The 23,625-nt window shown below is 53.6% G+C and overlaps 3 protein-coding genes across 3 annotated transcripts; all 3 read left to right on the top strand.

Moving 5' to 3' along the window:
• Nucleotides 1-183: 183 nt before the first annotated feature.
• Nucleotides 184-1,536, top strand: MIND_00413500 (uncharacterized protein; the record flags this gene model as incomplete). The annotated part of the gene is made up of 3 exons (XM_037360956.1): nucleotides 184-250; nucleotides 366-981; nucleotides 1,089-1,536. The coding sequence occupies 3 exons, from the start codon at nucleotides 184-186 to the stop codon at nucleotides 1,534-1,536; spliced, it is 1,131 nt and encodes a 376-aa protein (XP_037221248.1).
• A 118-nt stretch (nucleotides 1,537-1,654) lies between these two features.
• On the top strand, nucleotides 1,655-2,467 carry MIND_00413400 (uncharacterized protein; the record flags this gene model as incomplete). Its single annotated transcript, XM_037360955.1, has 2 exons — nucleotides 1,655-2,260; nucleotides 2,453-2,467. The coding sequence occupies 2 exons, from the start codon at nucleotides 1,655-1,657 to the stop codon at nucleotides 2,465-2,467; spliced, it is 621 nt and encodes a 206-aa protein (XP_037221247.1).
• Nucleotides 2,468-19,884: 17,417 nt separating this feature from the next.
• On the top strand, nucleotides 19,885-21,769 carry MIND_00413300 (CAP10 domain-containing protein; the record flags this gene model as incomplete). The annotated part of the gene is made up of 6 exons (XM_037360954.1): nucleotides 19,885-20,421; nucleotides 20,469-20,582; nucleotides 20,629-20,866; nucleotides 20,915-21,018; nucleotides 21,067-21,456; nucleotides 21,500-21,769. 6 exons carry the CDS (start codon nucleotides 19,885-19,887, stop codon nucleotides 21,767-21,769), a joined length of 1,653 nt encoding a protein of 550 aa, XP_037221246.1.
• Between the last annotated feature and the right edge of the window lie 1,856 nt (nucleotides 21,770-23,625).

Genomic DNA, 23,625 nt, shown 5'->3' with positions numbered 1-23,625 from the left:
GGTCAAAATCCAAACAACCTTACCGACACCTCGACACATAGTCAAAACTCGAGTCCCGACGAGTTCTTGGTCCCTGTCCCCGTCTCCATCGCCCAGCACTCATACCTTCCCCCACTCTCGCCCTCTGATCCCTACTTCGCTTATTTCTTGCCGCTCCCGCCCTCGCGCCCGACATCTCCGACCATGGCAACAATTCCCATGCCCGCCCGAGGCGACCGAAACGCCCCCCGCTTTGACTCCGCCAAACCGCGTGAGTTGCTCCGATACTTCTCGGACCTTGAGTTCCACTTTACCCGCGCTGCTGTGACCGACCGCGCCCGAGAAGAAGCAGCATGCGACGCGCTTCTTGAGTGTCGACGACCAAGATCTGTGGGAGTCTCTGACTGAGTTCAACGACGCTGCCAAAACCTATGAGGACTTCAAAGCCTCTGTCGTGAAGCTATACCCCGGAAGTGACACTGACCGCAAGTTTGCGATGAGTGATCTTGATGCACTTATCGGCGAAACCGGCCGCATGGGCATCCTGTCTCGCGCCGATTATGGCGAGTTCTATCGCAAATTTGTCCTGATCACCGCCCACCTTATTACCAAAAACCGCCTCTCGTCTGCCGAGCAAAGCCGAGCGTTCCGTCGCGCAATATCGCCTGCCTCGCTTTGGGAGCTAGCACACCGCCGACTTCAGATCAAGAAGCCGGATGTCCATCCTGACGATCCATATGACCTGGTCGATATGAACGAGGCCATGGAGTTTGTACTCGCCGGCTCCAACGCCGACCTTAGCGCATCTGCTTCGCATCCCACATCTGCCGAATCACCTTCATCAACCGCGGCCATCGTTAAGCAAGAGCCGGGAGTAGCTGCCATCTTGGACAGCATCAACGGCTTAATTAAAGTGCTTACCACGCAACAACAGCTTGCCGTTGCTGCGCCACCACGTCCCAATCTGGCAGTCCCCCGCTCCTCGCCCGGTCTGTGCAATATGTGCGGAGAATCTGGTCATTATATTGGTACCTGCCCCACGGTCGAAGAATACGCAAAACAAGGCAAATGCAAGCGCGACGTTAACGGCCGCGTCACACACTGCCTAGCGGTGCCTTTGTTCCGTCCCGCATCCTCGGCGCCAACCTGCGCGACCGAATCGATGAATACCATCGACAGAACCCCGGCCAGCTCGCGGCCGGCCAGCTCATGCTTGATTTAGCACCAAGAACCGCTCCTGTTGCCGTTCCTGCCCAACCGGTCGCCCCGGCCTTCGTGCTGTCCGAAGCCGACCGGATCGAGAGTCTCGAGCGAGAACTCTTTGCGCTGAAGACTCGCGCACAAGCCCGCGCCGCCATCGCCGCTGGAGAGCCGGTCGAAAGGCCTGAACAGCCTATTCGTGCTCAGTCTGTGCCAAGCCAGCCACCCGTTCCTCCGCCCGCCGAGAACCCGCCTGTCCCACGCATCCTACCTCGCCCAGTCGTGGCCCCTGTCGTCGCTCAGCCTGAGCATCCGTTTGCCAAGGCCCGCGATGCTGTGTATGCACCGCCCGCGTGACCGTAATATCGGTGCTCGCGCTCCCGTTCCAGCTGCTGCAAAGAAGCCCGAAGTCGCTTATCGAACAACGGCGCCGGTCTATGATGATAAGATTGCAAGTCAGGTATTTGGGCGTTCGATGGACGCACCTATTACGTTGACGCAGCGCGAGCTGCTTTCGCTTTCACCTGAAGTCCGTGCCCAAGTTCGAGACGCAACAACGAGCCGCCGCGTGGTGCCCAACGCCAACGACAAAGCTGCCGCGGCCGCCAAACCAGTGCAGCAGCTATTTGCTGACGACCTACCCGCAAGCAACGCGCTACTCGACACATTAGAAGAGCAGAAAAGAAGGGACTCACAAAACACTGCCTTTTTCGACTCCATGCCCGCCACGTTTGTCCAGTCGGCTCAGCGCGAGCTTCCACCCAATGCCTTCGTCGTTCCGGACCCCTTCGAGACATTCTACGCCGCCGGTGAGATGCCCAAAGACCTTGTCGTCTCCCTCGAGTCGTCCGCAATCCGCTCTATACTCCCCATAGTCGATAATCGACTCCGCATCGAGTCCATCTTGGATGGCGGCTCGCAGATTATCGCTATGTCCGACGCGGTTTGTCATGAACTGGGCCTTGTTTACGACCCCACCATTGTACTTCAGATGCAGTCTGCTAATGGCTCAGTCAATCCATCACTCGGACTTGCGCGCAACGTACCCTTTGGGATCGGCGACATCACCCTATACCTCCAGGTCCATATTGTCAATAATCCGCCCTACGATATCCTTCTCGGTCGTCCCTTCTACGTTCTGACTGAAAGCGTCATCAGAAACTTCTCAGACGAGAAGCAGACCGTCACCATTTGCGATCCGAACACCAGCAAAGTCGCAACCGTTCCGACTATCCCACGTGGTCGCCCTCGCTCGCGCCCTCAAAATTTTTAGATCTCGATGATTTGATTCAAGATCAAGGAGACATCGCACTTACCATCGTTCCCGACCCATCCAATCCCGACTCATTCATCATCATCGAATCCTACGCGCCGCTTCCATCGCAATATTCCCTTTCGGACCTCCAACACACCTATTTGTCTGCCTGTACTAATTTAGAATCAGATTCTGACACCGTGCTGTTTGCACATACCGTCGTTCAACCGGCGTACAACGCGACACCAATGCGGGATTCAACTCCCGCCAATATATCGCTTTCCGCCTTGTATTCTGCCTCGTCACCATCGTCCCACGTCGCCAACTCGTCCCATGTCGAAACCTACGCTGCAAAGAAAAAGTATAAACCAGTTGCCCAAAAGGTAAAGCCTGTTTTGGGCACACTACCTGAAAAATTCCGAATCGTCCGCCATATTGATGGCGACCCGCTTGCCGACATGCCTCGTTTGAACCCGAACCCACCCCCCGTTTGTTCCCACTGCCCGCTATACCGCCGAGCGCCGCGAGATCATCGACAACGCCCATCCTGGGAACTTCATGCGCCCAGCCGAACGCGACTTGATGCACCACTTCATGACCGAGCAGTGCGACGCCTTCGCTTGGAATGACAGCGAGCGGGGTAAGTTTCGCCCCGACTTCTTCCCTCCTATCGACATGCCCGTCGTCCCACATACGCCATGGGTCCAGCGAAACATCCCCATTCCGCCAGGCATCTACGAGGAAGTCTGTAAAGTCATCAAAACAAAAATCAAAGCTGGCGTTTATGAGCCGTCGAACTCGTCTTACCGGTCGCGCTGGTTTTGTGTTGTCAAGAAAGACGGCACAAGTCTCCGCCTCGTTCACAGCCTCGAGCCCCTCAACGCGGTCACCATCGCCCATTCCGGCGTCCCGCCGTTCACCGAGCAAGTAGCCGAACATTTCGCGGGCCGTGCTTGCGGCGGCATGCTCGATTTATATGTCGGATATGACGAACGCTTGCTCGCGGAGTCGTCGCGTGATTACACAACGTTCCAGACCCCGTTCGGGGCTCTTCGTCTTGTTACTCTGCCAATGGGTTGGACCAATTCCGTTCCTATATTTCATGATGATGTCACCTTTATCCTTCAGCCCGAAATCCCAAAGTATACCATTCCCTACATTGACGATGTCCCCGCTCGCGGTCCCGCTTCCCGCTACGAGTTACCAGGCGGCGGCTACGAGACGATTCCCGAGAACCCGGGCATTCGCCGCTTCGTTTGGGAGCACTTTGAAGGGTTAAACCGAATTGTCCAGCGGATGAAGTATGCAGGCGGGACCTTCTCTGGCCACAAAACCATTCTCTGCGCCGAGCGCATCACCGTCCTCGGCCATGTCTGCACTTACGAAGGCCGAATCCCCGACGAATCCCGTGTCGCCAAGATTGCCAACTGGGGCCCGTGTCGAGACCTGTCTGACGTACGCGCATTTCTCGGTACCATCGGTGTTGTACGGATGTTCATCCGCAACTTCTCCCAACGCGCAAGCGCACTGATTTCCCTCACGAAGAAAGACATGCCGTTCGTCTTTGGAGAAGATCAGATCAGAGCTCAAGAGGACTTGAAGCACGCACTTATTAATTGCCCCGCACTACGGCCCATCGACTACACCAGTGACTCACCCGTTATCCTTTCTGTCGACACATCCTATATTGCCGTCGGTTTCTTGCTGTCTCAATGCGACCCCGCTAACCTCGTGCGTCGATTCTATGCACGCTTCGGCTCCATCACGCTCAATGAACGTGAGTCACGCTTCTCGCAACCGAAACTCGAGTTGTACGGCGTTTTCCGAGCTCTTCGTGCCTGGAAGGTCCATCTAATCGGTTTGAGAAATGTTGTTGTGGAAGTAGACGCACGATATATAAAGGGAATGCTTGCCAACCCAGATTTGGCCCCCAGCACGAGTATAAACCGTTGGATTCTTGCGATTTTGACATTCCAGTTCACCCTCGTTCATGTCCCTGGCGTTTCCCACAGGCCCGATGGCCTCTCTCGCCCGACCCGCGCAAGTTGGTGACGAACCGGAGCCCGAAGACGACTTCGAAGACTGGATTGATCAGGTTCATGGATTTATGCATATGATCAACGACTCACCGTTTGTCCGTCGCCCGCAATACACCATCGCCACTTACTCCGAGGAGCTCGTGCTCGCCGACCAACCGCCTCCCGAATCCCTCTCATATGATCTCGTCCCACATTCTGAAACCGCTCGACTTGCTGACTTGCGCGTGGATCTTGTGCGTATCTGGCACGAGAAGCTGGAACGACCACAAGATATGACTGATAAGGAGTATGAGTCCTTCGTTCGCTATTGTCTGGAGTTTTACCTCGCGGATGGTAAGTTGTGGCGCAAAGATGCCCAAAATCGACCCCAACTCGTCGTGCTTCCGCACCGGCGGCTCTTCGTTCTGCGCTCCGCACACGACGACCTTGGCCATAAAGGCTTTTACGCGACCCGCGCACTGATCTCCGAGCGGTTTTGGTGGCCCAAGATGGCCGACGACATCCAATGGTTTGTGTTATATCCGTGCCGACTCCGGCATCCGTCTCCGATATCCGTCTCCGGTATTTGGTTTTTACGCAATGAAGATTTACTGAGCGTTTCCAATTACTCCGACTTATGATCTATGCAATCATCTATGCCTTGTTCCTCGTATGCAACTCCTCTTCTACTTTACTTGACCTTGTTCTAATCTTGTTACTTACTTTGTTATACCTTATTCCGTTTCCGTTACTTCTCGTACTATAAATACTTTGATGTATTATCACGTACTTCAGTTTGTAAATTAACGTTGCTGGTCTCTATCTCCCAGCGTCGTCTCGACTCCGCTCTTCCCTTCTTGTCTTGTCTTGGTCAACTGGAAGCCCCGGTCACCCAAACATCCTTCTGTGGTGTTCCGCCCCAAGTGCTCTACGACTTCGATCCCGTTTCCGACTTCGACTCCGTCTCCGTCTCCGTCTCCGTCTCCGTCTCCGTCTCCGTCCCTCTGGTCGACACGGCACTTAACAGTATTTACAAACTCACTTCCTTTTGACCATGTCAAACGTACGCCTCTCTTCTGGCAACATAGACCCCGCCAATACTGGTCAACGGCGTTCATCCCACTTCTACGAACAAATGGTTCCTCTCACTTCGCCTATGGCGAACTTCACCTACAACGCTGGCGCTCCTGTCACTTCGGTTCCTGTTCCCGTTCCTCGGACACCTACTGGCACGACCAACCCTTTCCGGCCTGGTTTTGTCATGTCTCCGCAGGATCCTGATCCAAGTACTATCCCTATGCCAACGACTCCGCATCCAAACACGGGTCGTTTTTCTAACGTCAGTTCCCCTCCCGTCTCTCCTACTTTACGTTACCGACCCCTCACTCCCACACGCCTTCACGACATCGAAGAAGAAAGCGAGCCAGTCCCGATGTATCGGCACGCTTTTAGCAGGCCCATGAGCCCTGCTCAAGGTCGCTCCGGAAACGGAAATGATTCCGGTCAAGGTCAACCAAACCGCAACCCCTCTCCGACTTTTAGCGGCAAGCCGAGTCCATTCTTGACTTCGCCCTCTGGCTCCCCTCCTGGCTCTCCCAGAGGCGGACCTCCTGGTGGTGGTGGACCTGGCGGACCTGGTGGTGGTGGACCTGGTGGTCCTGGTGGCGGCCCTGGTGGATCTGGAAATCCATTCTGGGGTCCCCCTAGAGGTGGTGGTGGCGGAGGAGGTGGAGGTGGAGGTGGTGGGCCACCTGGTGGAGGTGGTGGTGCCGGAGTCCCTCGAGCTGGCTCTCCGGGCCGTGATCTTCAACGCGCTATGATTGGCGCTCTCCAAAATTTCCAACATTTCCTCACCAACTTTCCTCAGCGCAACAATACTGCGCCCCGTTCCAATCGGAGTCTTCTCCGGGCACCGGACACGTTCGACGGTTCCGATCCCGGGCTTCGTCCCTTTCCTCACCCAGTGCTATATGCACTTTGCCGAGCGTGAGCAAGATTTCTCTACTGATGACGAGAAAATAATCTACATCACCTCGTATCTGCGCGGAAACGCATTGGCGTATTTTACGCCTAACCTGTATGCCATGAATCAGGGCCAGGCTATTGCGATTCCGGCTTGGGACGGCAATTTTCCTTTGTTCATCAAGGAACTCCAGGACAACTTTGGTCCTCAGGACCCGGTTGGCGACGGGAGGACAAAATCCGAAATGTGACGATGAAGTCCGGTGATAAGATCACCACTTACATTATCCAATTCGACACCCTCGCTCTCATCACCAATTGGGGTGATTCCGCTCTCCGACATACCTTCTATTCCGGTCTTCCTAAACGTATCAAGGACGACATGATGCACTACGTCTACGCTAATACGCTGGACGGAGTCAAGCAAACTGCCCGTCTCATCGACGGCAAGTATTGGAAGCGTGAAGCGGAGAAGCAGAGGGAGCGGGAGTTAAGAGACTCTCATGGTGGTGGATCTGGTTCTGGTTTGGGCTCTGGCCATTCCGGTGGCCATTCCGGTGGCTCGAATTCTGGGTCTGGGGGTTCTAAAAAAGGACTCCTCTTCGAAAAAATCGTCTGGTTCTTCTGGCTCATCTGGCAACAACTCCGGAAACGGAAACGTCTCCAGGTGGTAATTCAATTCTGGCAACAAGGGCTCCAACAGCTCTCAGCAACAGGCTTCCTCGTCGTCTTCCAACAATAACGACAAGACGAAGACAGCCAAAGCGCACGCTTCCCTTCTTGGTCCTGATGGGAAGTTGAAGCCAGAAATACGCGAGTTCAGAATCAAGAACAAGCTTTGCCTCTTCTGTGGCAAGTCTGGGCATATGGCCAACGAGTGTCGAAAGAAGAAGGCTATGTTGGACGACGCGCCCACTACCATCACTCCGGTGGCTGCGTCTCCGGCGGGTCGCCACTCCGGTCGACAACACTGAGTCAAAAAAATAGTCAGCGACTCGGTCCCTCTTGCAGCCGAACCGAGCCGCGTTGACTCCAGGTTGCTACCGGAGGTGCCTCTCAACGCGTCCGCTCTTTCTTCTCACGCCCTCTTTCTCGATCTTCACGTTTCCGCTCTCGTCCCGTCTCCGGGGGTCCCGGACTCGATCCTGTCAGGAATAGAGTCTGGTTCAACCCCAACTCTTTCCGTCGTATAACGCATAGCGGGGGATTCAACTCCCGCTTGAGGACTCTTATCGACTCTGGATCATCTCATTGTTTTATATCTGCCTCTATCTGTAAAATGAAGAATCTTTTGCCCTATGCTGTTTCGCCTGTCAAGCTACGGTACCTCGACGGCTCCTCATCAACCATCAACCAACAAATCCGTCTTCTCATCCGCTTTCCGTCTGGCGAAGTCCACCTTGTGGAATTCTATGTTACCCATCTGGACTCTCCTTGCGAAATGGTTCTTGGATATAGTTGGCTCAACCGCTTTAATCCGTTGATTAACTGGTCTGAAGCCACCGTCTCTTTCCGTTCCAACACGTCTAGGGAGTCTTTGTCGACAAAACTGGCTACTATCACGCCTGCTCCTGTTGCGATCAGCTCCTCTACGAGCGAGGACACTCCGGAATCGGAATCGACTCCGTCCTCTCCGGTTGCTCCTATATCGCCCCCTTCGCCAACAAATCCTGGTCCTGTATTGGACGATCCGTCTCCGGTTGACACTCCGTCTCCGGCCATAACTCTCACGCGCAAGACTCCTCTTGTCGCGCCCCAAATCTCTCTTGTTTCTGCTGCGGCTTATCGCTGTGTTATTGCGGATAAAGATACGTATCAGTACACTCTTCGTGCAGTCCCTTCTGACGAAGCCTTTGCTCGAGCAGCTCAAGCCGAGCCTGAGGTTAATCGTCTCCCACCCGAGTACCAAGACTATGCCGATGTGTTCTCGGAAACGGAAGCCTTCAACCTTCCGCCCCATCGCGAATTTGATCTCAAGATCGAGACCGTTGATGGTGAAGAACCACCCATCGGACACGTCTATTCTCTGTCTCAGAACGAGCTGGAAGCTCTCCGCAAGTTCATCGACGAGAATCTCCGCTCCGGGTTCATTTATCCTTCGCGCTGTAGTCATGGCGCGCCCTATTCTCTTCGCTAAGAAGAAAGATGGCAGCCTTCGCCTTTGTGTTGACTATCGCGGACTCAATCGCATCACGAAGAAGGACCGCTACCCGCTTCCGCTGATCTCGGACTTGCTTGACGCACCGGGAAAGGCACGTATCTATCCGAAACTCGATCTGCGCCACGCCTATCATCTTCTCCGCATCGCACCCGGAGACGAACCAAAAACGGCATTCCGCACTCGCTATGGCTCTTACGAGTTCAGGGTTGTACCTGAAGGTCTTACCAATGCTCCTGCTGCGTTTCAAAGATTTCTCAATAGTCTTTTCGCCGACTTACTGGATGTTACAGTTATCGTCTATCTTGACGACATCCTAGTCTATTCAGACGACAAGTCGAAGCATGTCGAGCATGTTCGGGAAGTCCTACGGCGTCTCCGCGAAGCCGGACTCTACTGTAAGTTGCCAAAGTGCGAATTTGGCGTCACGACTACCGAGTATCTGGGCTACATTCTCTCCCCTGACGGCTTTCGCATGTCTCCGGAGAAGGTCTCCAGGATCACGGACTGGCCTACGCCTAGGAAAGTTAAGGATATTCAATCCTTTCTCGGTTTCTGCAACTTCTATCGACGTTTTATCTTCAACTTACTCCGACATCACGATTCCGCTCACTCGTCTCACTCGTGCCAACGTCCGCTGGAACTGGTCCACTGAGTGTCAAGAGGCTTTCGATTACCTCAAGAAGGCCTTTGTCGAGGCTCCGATCCTTCATCACTGGGTCCCAGACCGCCAAATCACCCTAGAAACGGACGCCTCCGACTATGCTATCGCCGCTATCCTTTCCGTCTCCGGCGATGATGGTGAAATCCATCCTGTGGCTTTCCGGAGTCGCTCTCTGGGGCCATCAGAGCTCAACTATGACACACACGATAAGGAATTACTCGCTATCTTCGATGCGTTTACTCACTGGCGTCAATATCTTGAAGGCGCCCGATTCCGGTCGATGTGGTCACTGATCACAAGAACCTTGAGTATTTCTCTACTACCAAGGTTCTAACTCGGCGCCAGGTCCGCTGGTCCGAGTATCTTTGTCGTTTCAACATGACAATCCGATTCCGCCCAGGTAAACTTGGGGGTAAGCCTGATGCGTTAACTAGACGATGGGACGTCTACCCAAAAGAGGGGGATAAGTCCTATGGAAAATTGAATCCGCAAAATTTTCGCCCTATTTTCACGTCTGAACAACTCAACGCCTCTCTCCGCTACCTTCCTTGAAGAACCTGTGCTTCGCGCCTCCGTCATTCTGGATGTCAAGAAGCTTCACGACGACATCCGGCTCATATCAATGACGATCCCGCTGCCGTCTCCGGCCTCTCCGCCCGCGAAATCTGGCAACTCATCGCGCTGGAAACTCGATGACACTGGTCTCTTATGCTATGACGATCGAATCTGGGTACCACTCGTCTCGGTACGTCTCCGGAGTTGCGACTTACTGTACTCCGACACCATCACGACCATATCCTCTCCGGTCACTTTGGCCAAAATCGTACTCTCGCTCTTGTCCGACGCGAATACACTTGGCCAGAACTCAGAACCTTCGTCAAGGACTACTGTGCATCTTGTATCACATGCAAGCGCAACAAGAAGCCAAGGCATCGACCTTATGGTCTGCTAAAGCCTCTCCCCGTTCCTCTCCGTCCCTGGGATTCTATCTCTATGGACTTCATTGAGCAGCTCCCCACATCCGGTGAATTCGATACCATTCTAGTCATCGTTGATCGTGCCTCCAAACAGGTCATTTTGATTCCGTGCGACACTCACATTTCGTCTCCGGAGCTCGCTCGACTTTTCCTCATTCACGTCTTCTCAAAACACGGAGTCCCTTCCCACGTCACTTCTGACCGCGGAAAGGAATTCGTGTCCTCTTTCTTCCGTTCCCTTGGAGAACTACTCAACATGGAACTCCATTACACTTCGGGTTATCATCCTTCAGCTGATGGGCAAACGGAGCGCATGAACCAAACTGTTGAGCAATATATTCGCATCTATTGTTCTTACCAACAGGATGATTGGCACGAGTTACTGCCGATCGCAGAGTTCGCACTCAATAATGCTCCTAACGCTTCTACTGGCATATCACCCTTCTTCGCGAACAAAGGCTACGATCCCTCTATTACGATTCATCCAGAGCGTGATGTGGCTAATGTTTATGCTAAGGACTACGTCGTCGATCTCCAAGAGCTGCACGAGTTCCTCAAGGAACAGATCAAGTACGCTCAGGAGCAATACAAAGAGACAGCGGACCGGAAACGCATTCCCGGATCCGTCTCCGTCTATTGGTGATGAAGTCTTTATCTCGACCAAGTACATCAAGACCAAGCGTCCGACTCCGAAGTTCTCGGAAACGCATTTTGGTCCCTTCGAGATAATCGGAAAGCCCAGTGCTGCGTCCTATCAAGTCCGTCTCCCGAAATCCCTTTCTCAAGTTCATCCCGTCTTTCACGTTTCCCAAATCGAAATCCACACACCCAACAAGTTTCCTGGTCGCGAAGAGCCACCACCTGCGGCAATTGAAGTCGATGGAGAAGAACACTTCGAAATCAAACAGATTGTTGACTCCAAGATTGATCGCCGTTTCAAGGGTCCGGCTCGACTCCGCTATCTGGTCGAATGGCTTGGTTACGAAAACACTGATGAACAATTCACTTGGGTTGGTGCACCTGACTTGGAAGCTGAAGAATACATCGAATCCTTCCATCGTCAATACCCCAACAAACCCAAACTGGATTAATGTCACACCGGATTTACGAGATAAGGAAAATTATTATTCTATTTTACATTACGACTCTAATCTTCGTCGTTGTCGTTTCCGTCTCCGAGGCGTCTCCGTCTCCGCTACTCGGCTCTTCCCTTCCCTTTGTCAACCCTCGCCGGGGGCTCCTCGTCCACATCCATCGCATCATCTTCTTCGACCTCTTCCTGCTCCTCCTGCTCTTCCTCGTACGGCTCGCCCTCAGCATCCTCCGACTCCGACTCATCCGCATCCCGACATTTCTGGCCTTCTCGTTGGATGAAGACGTCCCAGTGTTGCAGGGTCTTGTCGATTCCCTGTAGACGCTCGTCCAGTTGCTCGGGTGTGGTCGACGAGTTGATCGCGCCGACGTTGAAGCGCAACTCGCGGGCCAAGGTTTTGCAGTCCCATGATCACGCGGTTGAGCTGCCGGTGATCAGTCCGCTGACGCATCAGCAGATTGGCCATCATGGCGGAGATCCCCGCGTTGCTGAGCGTTGGACCTGGCGTTTCCGCTGGCGTCTCCGCGGGCGACTCCGCAGGAGCCTTCCTCTCAACCACCCTGGGCACCACAATCCGTGGCCCCGCAACCTTCTTCTTCTTCCCCTTCTCCTTGACCATCCCAGCCTCCTTCTCGTCTTTGCGGAATCGCAGCGGGGGGTTTCCGTCCTCGCAGCGGACCTTGAGCTTGCGGCAATTGTCGCAAGACAACCTCCCGTGCCAAGTCGTATTGGGCTTAGGTTCGCTCCAAATGCACTCCTTGCCCAGCTTGACACACTTGGCGCATTTCTCTGCCAAAACGGGTCAGGTTTATATTCTAAAGTCGAATTTCGCACTTACTTTCGTCCCCGACGTCTTCTGCACCTGACCTATCGGTCTGGGCCTTGTCGGCGTTCTCGGCGGCTTCGGGTTCACCTGTAGTTGTGCACATTTGACAACTGCACTGAGTGCACTGAGTCAACCTGGTGTCAAATCCACTAGCTCCACTGAGGCCTGAGTGCAGTTAGTGCATTTGTCTTCTGTTCCCCTATAAGACTGATCAAACTTTGATATAACATCAGTATTAATAATTATTATACTTAATAAATGAATGGTAAGTTCCTTTTCTTCAGGCCGAAGACCCGTTATATAATTTGGAAGACTATATATATATAGAAAATAATTAATAATCCCAATTTGGACAGAAATGATGTAGCTGGTTACAATCATCAAAACTTTTGATGGCAATCAAAAATGTTTCCACATTGATGACATTATCTAGATGCCATCAATTCCATCATCAATTACCATAATAGTAGTCTTATATAAATAAAATAAGCCTTTGAAGGAATGTGACATATGTGACAAAAAGCCCTGCTCAGTGTATTTGACAACTGTTATGCTAGCTGTAGCTAGTTGCATTTGTAAAAATATAACGCCTATGGCTCTCGGGTTTATCCGCCACCTTCTCGGCGACATCAGCCGAATCGGGCTCCACGGGCGAAATCGATACGCCTCGTGACTCGGCGACCGACTCGGGCATTCGCCTCGGCTTCCTCGGCACGCGTCAGCGGCGCGAGTCCGCGCTCACGGCGTGCGTTGACCCGCTCTCTGGCCTTTTCGGCTTGGGCTTGGCGCCGTCGTTTCTTGTCTTCGGCTTTCTCGGCCTCTCTTTTCTTGTCCTCGGCCTCGGCTCTCTGGCGTTGGTTCAGAGCCGCCTGCTGGTCGATTTCGCGACGCCGCTGTTGTTCTGCTGCCATCGCTAGCAGCGCATCGTGATCAGCTGGTGTCCACACCATGGGTGCCACTGCGGACCCGTGCTCCGACTCCTCCTCGTTGATCGGCTCGTTGTTGATCGGGTCATCAGGGTCGTACGACTCCGACCGACCACCCGGTGACGGTGCTCGCGGAGCCGTTTCCGCCAGTCGCGCGCGCAACTCTTGCGCCCTGCGCTCCAGCTCCTCCAACTCCCTCCGCATGTCTACGCGTCGGTTACTACCCGACGGTAACGCGTCAGCCAAGGGGTCACGATCTCGTCCCTCAACCCACTCATCGACCTTTTCCGTCTCCGACAGTTCGTCTACGCGCTCCACCTCGGACTCGAACAAGTTCTTGGGGTTCTTCTTGGAGTGGCGTTTTGGCGACATGGTGGGTGTGGGTAAAGATGAAAAGATTGATGTCAATCGGTGACGTGCTTCTTGTCACCCCTTTCCTTTTTCGTCCTCCTTGCTATTATCACGTTCTCACCGGCTTCCTCGGTGATCTCGGCCTTTTCCGGCTTTCGACTCAAAATTTTCACAAGTCCAACTCTGACTCCAACTCTCTCTGATCCCGACTCCTACCTCTACGACTATTGCTCCTGTTTCTTGTGGGCAAGAAACGCAAGAGGGGGATACTGTTATATCCGTGCCGACTCCGGCATCCGTCTCCGATATCCGTCTCCGGTATTTGGTTTTTACGCAATGAAGATTTACTGAGGCGTTTCCAATTACTCCGACTTATGATCTATGCAATCATCTATGCCTTGTTCCTCGTATGCAACTCCTCTTCTACTTTACTTGACCTTGTTCTAATCTTGTTACTTACTTTGTTATACCTTATTCCGTTTCCGTTACTTCTCGTACTATAAATACTTTGATGTATTATCACGTACTTCAGTTTGTAAATTAACGTTGCTGGTCTCTATCTCCCAGCGTCGTCTCGACTCCGCTCTTCCCTTCTTGTCTTGTCTTGGTCAACTGGAAGCCCCGGTCACCCAAACATCCTTCTGTGGTGTTCCGCCCCAAGTGCTCTACGACTTCGATCCCGTTTCCGACTTCGACTCCGTCTCCGTCTCCGTCTCCGTCTCCGTCCCTCTGGTCGACACGGCACTTAACAGTTTGTGAGGACCTGTCTTCTCTGTCAACAGCGTCAGCTCCGCAAGATTTCAATCCCACCCGTCGTCGCCGTCCCCGCGCCTGTATTCGCCAAGATGTATATGGACACAATGCACTTACCAACGAGTGGTGGCTTCAAGTATATCGTCCAGGGCCGCTGCTCGCTCATTCACTACCCGGAGTTCCGCCCGTTTGCGCCGCGAGACTGGCAAGACACTGGGAGATTGGATATTCGAGGACATTCTTTGTCGTTGGGGTACTCTGTGCGAGATCGTCACCGACAATGGAACTCCGTTCTTAAAGGCGCTTGCTTACCTTGAAAAACGCTACCACATTCGCCATATTCGCATCTCGGGTTACAACTCGCGTGCTAACCTCGCCGAGCGACCCCACTTCGATGTCCGCCAAGCGTTATACAAAGCAGCAGATGGCGACCAGTCGAAATGGTCTGGAGTCGCGTTCAGCGTCTTCTGGGCAGAGAGAGTGACAGTCAGAAAGATCATGGGCTGTTCGCCCTACTTTGCGGCAACTGGGACTCACCCGTTGCTCCCTCTCGACATTTCCGAGGCCACTTATCTCCTCCCGCCACCCGAATCCGTCTTATCCACAACCGACCTCATAGCTCGACGCGCCATTTCCCTCCAAAAGCGCCGCGACCATCTCTCCCAGCTCCACTCCGACGTTTATGCGACTCGCCTCCGCGCTGCTCGCCATTTCGAGCTCGAACACGCCGCAATTATACGCGACTTCGACTTCCAGCGCGGAGCGTTAGTCCTAATGTGAAATACGGCCATTGAGAAGTCGTTGAATCGGAAAATGCGTGCACGGTACCTTGGCCCGCTAATCGTCATCTCCCGCAATCGTGGTGGCGCCTACATCCTCGCTGAGCTCGACGGCTCTGTCCTTGACCGTCCCATCGCCGCCTTCCGCGTCATCCCGTACTTTGCCCGCGAATCCATCCCCCTTCCACCCCTCCACCCCTCGATGAGCTCATCGATATCTCCACCGCGCGCCTTCGGGAACTAGAAGATTCGGTACTGGCGGACCCAGAAGGGGCTGAAGGAGACGAAGATGGTGGTGGTGTTGAGATGGATGCGGAGGCAGAAGATGAGGAGTAAACGCGTTTGTTGACGCGCGGCGCGTGCATGACATGGACGTCAAGAGCAAGCGAGTAACGCGTGAGGTAACGCGTGACGACAGGTCCAGCACCACGGCTAGCGGCAGCAACCAAGGCCGCGCACGGATTGTATCGACTTCCGAGTGACTGAGGACAGTCACAATTTCACTTGGGAGGGGATGTTGTGCCTCTAGCGGCGCTGACCGCGGAAACCGCCATCCCGGGCGGATCAAATCATTCACAAATCCAAGCTACGTCAGCATCCCGCCCCATCACCGGCATCAAACGCGTCTCGGCGTTTTACGGCAACACGACGCCGCCTCCCGGACGCATCGGGGGCGGTCCTGGAACGGCCTTCGACTGCACTATTTGTGCCTATCTTGTAGTATAAAACCTGTAACTATTTTCTTGCAACTCAGATCATTCTCCCCGCAGTTTCTATTTAGTTTCTGTGTGCTCTCGCGCCCGTATCTACCTCGTCTTTGCCCGCGCTTAGTCAGCCTCTGTCCCCGCCCTCACCGCGTGCCGGTCCGAACCTTCGTCGGAACCCTCGCACTTTCTTTTGTTTGTGTCAGCTGCCAAGCCCGACGCAAGCACATCACCGGGGTTGCCCTTACAGCAGAAGAAACTCTCTCCGGGATCAACCGGACAAAATTGCCAGGTTCGGTGCTGACTCAGGCTCGGAGTACGAGTCCGTTCCGCCCTCGTCACCGCCCCTGCCACTTGTCCCCTCCTCCTCTACTCCTGTGGTCCCCGCACCCGTCATGCCGTCCGGAGTCACTCCTACCACAGACGCCCGGCTGGACTCACTCGAGGCGAAAATCGATAGCCTAACTGAGGCCCTTGCTTTACTCACCAACCAGGCTTCCGCTGCCGCTGCCGCCGCTAATAATGCTGGCGGACCCCAAACACCATCGCCGGAGACGTCGATTCCGACTCCGGTCCAGGGCGACTCCGAAGCCCTTTTTGGCGACATCAACCTCGTCTCAAAATTGGTCTTGCGACCAAACCCCCCGTTCACCTTCAACGGCGACCGGAAACGCGGCCGCGCGTTCCTTTACGCGGTCCGCACCTACGCCCACCTTGCCCCTGAGGCCTTCGTGGTCAACGGAGAGGCGAGCGAGGAAAAGGCTGTCCGCTATGCCATGTCGTTTATGGCAGAAGGACCCGCTCAGCAATGGGCGGAGCGCCACGGAAGCAAAGCCCCGTTTCCGTTTCCGTCCTGGGGCTCGTTCGTTTCCGAGTTTCGACTCCGGTTCGTCGAGGAGAACGAGCAAGATCACGCTCTCTCCAAGCTGGAGACTTCCGCCTATCACATGGGCACAAAGGATGTCTACCAGTACACCGACGACTTCGAGAACCTGATGGACCTCGCCGGATTTGAAGATGTGTTGGTCAAGGTGACCAAGTTCCGCCACGGACTTGACCCCTTGATCAACAACGGAATCACGTCCTCGAACGACCCCCCGGACCTCCGGGATTACCTTAGCTGGCGCACCCGGGCCTTCCGTCAATACGAGGCCCTGGTCCGGGCCAAGCTCCTGCTTCAGGTGCGGCGACCCAAACCATCTCGCCCGGGATTGCCCCCTCCCCGCCGATGTCCGCTCGATGGACATCCTCGACGAGGTGATCCAACAACTCGGCGACGAGATGTTAGCGGAGTTGATCGCCCGCTACACGGACACAGCTGCCCTGCCGGAGACGATAGCGGAGTCGATGGCTGGAGAGGATTTTGTCCCCCGCGACAAGTGACTGGTGTGCCCTCGTTCGCATCTATAAATCGTTTTGCCTCCTTGTATGATGAATGCAGTTCCTTGCCCTACAATGAGCCCGAAACGAAAGACACACCCTTTTCCTGTCCCCGCCTCGACTCCGTCTCCGACTCCGCCCGCGACTCCGGTCATCATCCTTCGCCGCCTCACGGCCTGGGAAAGGAAGCTGCCCAAGCAGTACACTGTTGCCGCTGCCCCTGGGGCGAACTCCCTCCACCTCCCGTTGGAGCTAGAGTCCACCACCAGTGCGCTGAAGCTCTCGCTCTCTGGGCTTGTCGACTGCGGTGCCACCTCCGACTTCATTGACACGAACTATGTTGCTCAGAATGGCATTCCGGTCCGCACCCTCAATCAGCCGATTCCGGTTTTCAATGTCGATGGCACCCCCAATGACGCTGGCTCCATCAGACAGATCGCGGACTTGGTCCTGCGCTACAAGGGCCATGCCGAACGAGTTCAACTGGCCGTCACCCATCTTGGCAAGCAAGACCTCATCCTGGGGTATTCCTGGTTGCGGAAACATAACCCAGAGATCAATTGGGAAACCAAGGAGGTCAAGATGACACGGTGCCCCTGCAATTGCTCGACCTGCCGTGAGGAAGAGCGCGTCGAACGGACTGAGCTGTGGTGACTCCGGTCGTTCCAGAAATGTCTCCGTTCCGGCCCGTTCCCCTCGGTTTGCACTATGGACCTCTCTCAGTACATATAGCTGTATCTATGCAAAAGATATGGGCACTGTCCCAAGGCTCTACTAGTAATGCAAAAGATGTTAAGACAGATGTATTTCATGAATTTCTCAGTGGAATCAAGAGATATGACTAATACAAAAATATATATAGTAAGAGAAATCACTATTTCTTCAGGCCGATGAGTCGCAATGTAATATTTGGGACTTATAAGCCCAGGGACCAAAAATTAAGAATCAATTAAGTAAGGTTGATGTGGCAAGATATAGTCATCAAAAGCTCTGATGGCAATCAAAAATTGTTCCACATTGATCAACATACCTATATGCCATTGATCCCATCACTGATACCTTGATATAGCAGGCAAAAACAGTCAAAGAATATTATTTCATTTTATTCTTGGGCAGTTGCCCTCATCTTTTGCATTACCCCCCTGGGACACTGCCCATATCTTTTGCATAGATACAGCTATATGAGCTGCCTCTCTGGCCCTGAGGACGGAGACGATTCCGATTCCGGTCTCGACTCCGACCTGCCTGACCTAACACCGGACTTGGACTCGGACGACAAAGATGACCAGCTCGAAGGTGACCGCATCTTCTACACCTCGTTCCGTCCCTCAGAGGAGACACACACAGGTAGCACCGTCTCACAGTGTCTGGCCGAAGCCTTTGCCAGGAACTCCACCCCACCACCCTCTGAGATCCCGGACTGGGCTAAGGAGTTCCAGGACGTCTTCAACAAGGAGTCCTTCGATACGCTACCGGAGCGGAGAGCTTGGGACCACGCCATTGAACTTGTCCCCGACGCTAAGCCCACCAACTGCAAGGTGTATCCCATCTCGCCCCTCGACGGGCATCATCAGCCTAACCTCAGTAGTGGAGTTGAACGAATGAACAGGCGAGAAAAATTTGGAAAGCTGATCAAGCAGATTAAAGCGGCGTGAATGCCAATTTGAGGACCAGCCCAAATAGAGCAATTTGATTCAAAAGGAGAAAAAGAATACAGGCAAAAGGGTAGAGGTAGTTATTCGACGTACCAAGAATCGAGCGCAAGTTGCAGCACAAGAGCCAAGTGCTCCGAGCTGTTAGGCAACGATGCTAGGTCGGCGTAGCCGTCAACGGCCAACTGATAGAAGAGCCGAGTGGTCGCCTATACAGACAAGTCATCAGTCAAAAAGACGAAGGAGAGCGCATACATCGAATAGCAAGATGGCGCCTTGAACAGAGCGGTCGGCGTGTTCCACAGCGTAGTTGCAGCAAATCTCTAAGGAATATTGAGCAACTTCCACACGCATAGAGAACGAACAAGGAGACAGCAAGAACGTACCGAGTTGGGTCTTGTCAGGGACTTGCTTTGCCAGTTTGGCCCAGATGCCGAGATTTCTATTTTTTAGTATATTGATTTTAAGCATATAATCAATCAAAACGGGGGCCATTTATTCCTGAACTCCCGCAGTGACGTGTATGGCCTCTTCCATGTTGTGCTGCCTGTGCACCGTATCGTGGGCCAGCGAATTGGTGGTGCGAGGAAGGAACGTCAGTACTTAAGTGAGTACTTGTGTCACAATGACAATATTCAATTGCACATTCTCTCGACGTTTCACTTCTCCTCTCACCACAAATGTTAAATACGCTCACAGCGTATATGTTCCAAGTAGATTCCAAGTGCCTGTCGACGACTGTCTCATCCTTGGTCTCATCTGCCTCGAAGAGATCGGACTTGGATCGGACAATGGATCAGATCGTCTCACCGACCACGGGCGTAGAATCCCGTCCGCAGCACTAAGCCAACAAGCGATCATCCGCAGCTATTCTAACCGATGACCAGCAACAACAGGGCAACGGCGCGAGGTATGTAGGACCACCCACATCCAAACCATGAAAATTCTACCCATTGAAAGCCAACGAACGCTACGTTCGGGCTTGTCAAGACGATCAAAGCACTACGATTAATCTTGCCGTTACTATGTGCTACTGCAAATCCGATTCCGAGTCGCTTCCTTGCGTTGTTGTTGCGTTGTTCCCGTCCCGCCTTATTGCTTGCTCCATGAGGAAATAGGTGCCGAAAACTTCTCAAAATGTCGCCACGTTTATGCACCTGTCCGCCGCTCGCAGTTCTTTCCCTCCCTACTCCATCCTGCAGGCTATATGCCATCTCTCTTTCACAATCCTTTCTATTCGCGACTGCCCACCTCTAGCAGTCGCTTGCCCGAACTTGCACTCGACGACTCTGAATCGGAGCCAGACGCACCATTCCTCCAATCCGAACTCTCTCTTCCCCGCCCAGCCTTCGCTAAATCGACTAATCGTCGCAAATGGACCGCACCACTGCTGGCATCGGTTGGGACGACCGTCACATTGGCCCTCTTCATCGTCCTTCTCATTCTCCCCCGCCGCGTTTCCTCCAAAGTAGACCACTCGGAATACTTCGCCGCTGCCGCCCGGAACTCGGTAGCGGACCTGCGCGACCGCCAGTCAAGGACACTGGCTCAGGCCACCGCGCGCTATACGCTCAAAACGGGGCGTCAACCGCCACGCAACTATGACCGCTGGTTTCAGTTTGCACAGGAGCACAAGTGCCTCATCGACGACTACGACCAGATCCACCGCGACTTCAAGCCATTCTACCAGCTGGCTGAAGATGACCCGGCCTTTTTCCAGCGGATGATAGACGCTGCTGCCGTGGTGTGATATCGTCCGCTATACGAGTAACAGTGTTAATGGCTGCTCAGATGAATGGCGACAACAGAGGGCTGGGACGGTGGCATATCCAGAATGGGAATGTCGAAGAGACATCGGGGACAAGTGTGGCCTATTCGTATTATTGGCAGGTTACACTGGGAAAGGTGAGTCTCCTTCTTTCTCAAAGCATTGTACTCATTTCTTTTCCAGTTCGCGCATATCCTTCCCGACCTCACCGTTGTCATCAACGCCCGAGACCAGCCACGTGTAGTTTTCGACGTCCGCCAAACGGGCAAAGAGATTCGCGAGCGGGCGCGCAAGCTCACCGAGAAGACGCCCTTCAATGTGTCCCCCAAGCAAACGCAGACATATTTTGCTGGCCAGCCAGGCTGCACTATCCTGCGCAATCCTGATGGCTTTCCCGACGTCGCCAGCGACGATAGTGCTTGTAGGTCTGAACTCGTAGTCAATAACGACTCTTCTAAAACGTTTCTAGTCCTGCTATCTAGTGCGATGAGCCAATTCACCGAAGACCTGTACCCGATTTTGTCCATGGCCAAGATCGGTCCCTGCTTCGCTGACATCCTGTTCCCCATCGAGGTATGTTATCAGTTTACTTCCTTCACCGACTTCTGAGTCGTGGCGCAGTACTACTACCAGCGCTCATGGTGGTACCGCAAGTTCTCCTACGCCAACAACATCCCCTGGGACCGGAAGAAGGCACAGCTCTACTGGCGCGGCATCGCGAGTGGCGGACAAATCGTCGACTCCAACTACCACAACTTCACCCGTTTCCGCCTGGTTGATCTGGCGCGGAAGCACCCAGACTTGATCAACGGGAGAATCACGTCATTTGCGGACGAGCTGTGCTCGGTGGCCGTCTGCGACAAGGCGAAGATCTTGAAGGAATACGACATCACGGGCGAGCGGTCCCAGAAGGAGGATGCGTATGGGTACAAGTACCTGCTTGACTTGGACGGGACCACGTTTTCGGGCCGCTTTTTGGGATTATTACGGTCGGGGAGCTTGGTTTTCAAGGTACGGCGCCGCCCAAAGGAGGACTCGAACTGACTCGACTTAGATGACCGTCTTCCAGGAGTACTTCAACGACTGGCTGCGGCCATACGAGCACTACATTCCCGTTGCGTCCGATTTGTCCGACCTCACCGAGAAGCTGGCGTGGGCGAAGGAGAACGAGGTTGAGGCGCGCATGATTCAGGAGCGCGGGCGGGAGATGGCGGAGAGGGTGGTCACGGACGAGCAGAATGACTGCTATTTTTCGCTGGTGTTACTTGAGTGGGCTAGATTACAGGAAATGGCAAGGACTAATAATATAAGCACTTTTCGTTGAAAAGAAAGCCCAGAATGCGCGGATATCTAGTATTGCATCGAGGCAAGAAAATTGAATGCGTCGAAACGCACCAGGATGTGCCACGCTCAAGCCACGCCTTTCGACAATGCCTTCCCTTCGGCGCTCCTCCTTCTCCACACCAAGACCTTAAATGTGCGCGTTTGCGGCGGCAGTGATACTCTTCTCACTTCTAACATTGCTTTGAATTTCGTCAAGTCTTCGCTTGCCAAAGGAAATCGTTGTGGAAAATTCGGAAGAGCGACGTTAGGGGCTCGCTTTTGCATGGCGAGACGAGCACATGTTGCTTCCAACTACTAAGGAACGTGTACTAGTACTAGTAGCTGGTTAGTGCAGTCGTGAGGACTGAAAACCAGCAGCGTTTCTCAAATAGGGTCAGTCGAGGAAAAGTTGAAATGAATCACATTCTAAATGGGCAGCGAAATACATCGGGAATAATGTCACTAAAAATACAGTTGTTGTTCGGGTAGTGTCTTTAAACAACGTCCAACGCGACGTCAGCTTGCCAGACGTTCTCGAACGTGTTGATGAGGGACACAAGGTACATGTGTTTGAATTGCACGCAGGCGGGGGACACCATCCATTCGGGAGATGTCGGCTTCTCGTATTGGGTTTTCTGCAAAATCTGTTAGCAAATAGCATTTGGGAAGTGGGGCAACATACCTCTGTCCAGTGAGCGAAGCTGCTTGCCACTTGGATTGCGAGGCCGAGGCGGGTGATAGGAGCACCATGGTCGGAGACGATGCTCATTGTGCGGCACCATTCAACATGTTCGTAGCCGGGCCACTGAATAACCAAGTCAGAAAACAACGGGATAGAGCAGTAAGGTCCACTGACGATAATGCGGAAAGTGATGCGCGCCAGGCCGCTGTGCGCAAGCACCAAGTCGTTGGCACCTTCAATTCGCGTCGCGTTTCCTTGGAGTCTCAAATCGCGCATGGCGACACCCTGGCCCGCGAGCGAAGCGCTTGTGTGGCGGTAGTCAAATGAGATGGGGGATTGCATGAGGTGGTTGGTGGACCGCTGCACACGCCAGTCCGCCGGCTTGTAGGGGCGGGGAGTAACGCGGCGTTTGGTTGGGGAGGTGAACGACATGGTGATTTTTCGAGTAGGAGGATGAGGTGTTGGTGTGTTTGGTTTGGAGCTGTTGAGGGTTGAGAGGGCGCATAGCGGCTTAAATATAAATATAAGGTCGAGGACGTTCAAAGCTCAGAGGACCGTCGTTATTCGTTGTACCAAGCGTCAAGTGGCGGGTCATGGCGCGGATTGATGCGCTTTGGTGAGGAGCTTTGAAATGCTTGAATAAGTATAGCGGGCGACTGATGCGTGTTCTATGGCGCAGATTTTCGGCTTTTCTTTACAGCGAGCGACCGGAATTCGACAACGGACTCGGAAGTACTTGCAGAGATCGCAACCGAAGTCTTTCTGCGTCAATCGACGAAGGTTGATTATGGCGGCATATCTTTCATACTTAGGGCCCAGATGGTTACATTGTAACAGTTGTGTGGAGACAGAGCACTACATCATGATCGTTTGCCTATCGTTTTGCCGCTTGCCAATGATTTCTGCCTCAGATTTTCAAGTTTGCGCCAGAATGGTCAACAGGCGAGCCAGTCTTAGGGTCAGAGCGCTTGTTATTGTCGGAGGATCCAGTTGTGCTCCAGCTTCGGATTCGGGACGAGGAAAAGATGGTCGCGTTACTTGTCACATCAATCGCGTCATATCACGTGTACATCAACAACTTACTCTCTCCTTTCTCAACTTCTCAGTTAACTAGCTTTTTGTGGGTTCCACAACCTCAACAATATTCCTCTTGTCTCCGCATCTCAACCAAGGAG

This window comes from Mycena indigotica, assembly GCF_014461135.1.
Source record: "Mycena indigotica strain 171206Taipei chromosome Unknown Mind.scaff0004, whole genome shotgun sequence".
Lineage (NCBI taxonomy): Eukaryota > Fungi > Basidiomycota > Agaricomycetes > Agaricales > Mycenaceae > Mycena > Mycena indigotica.
Note: the sequence above shows the minus strand (reverse complement) of the source record. Positions and strands in the feature narration are given on the sequence as shown.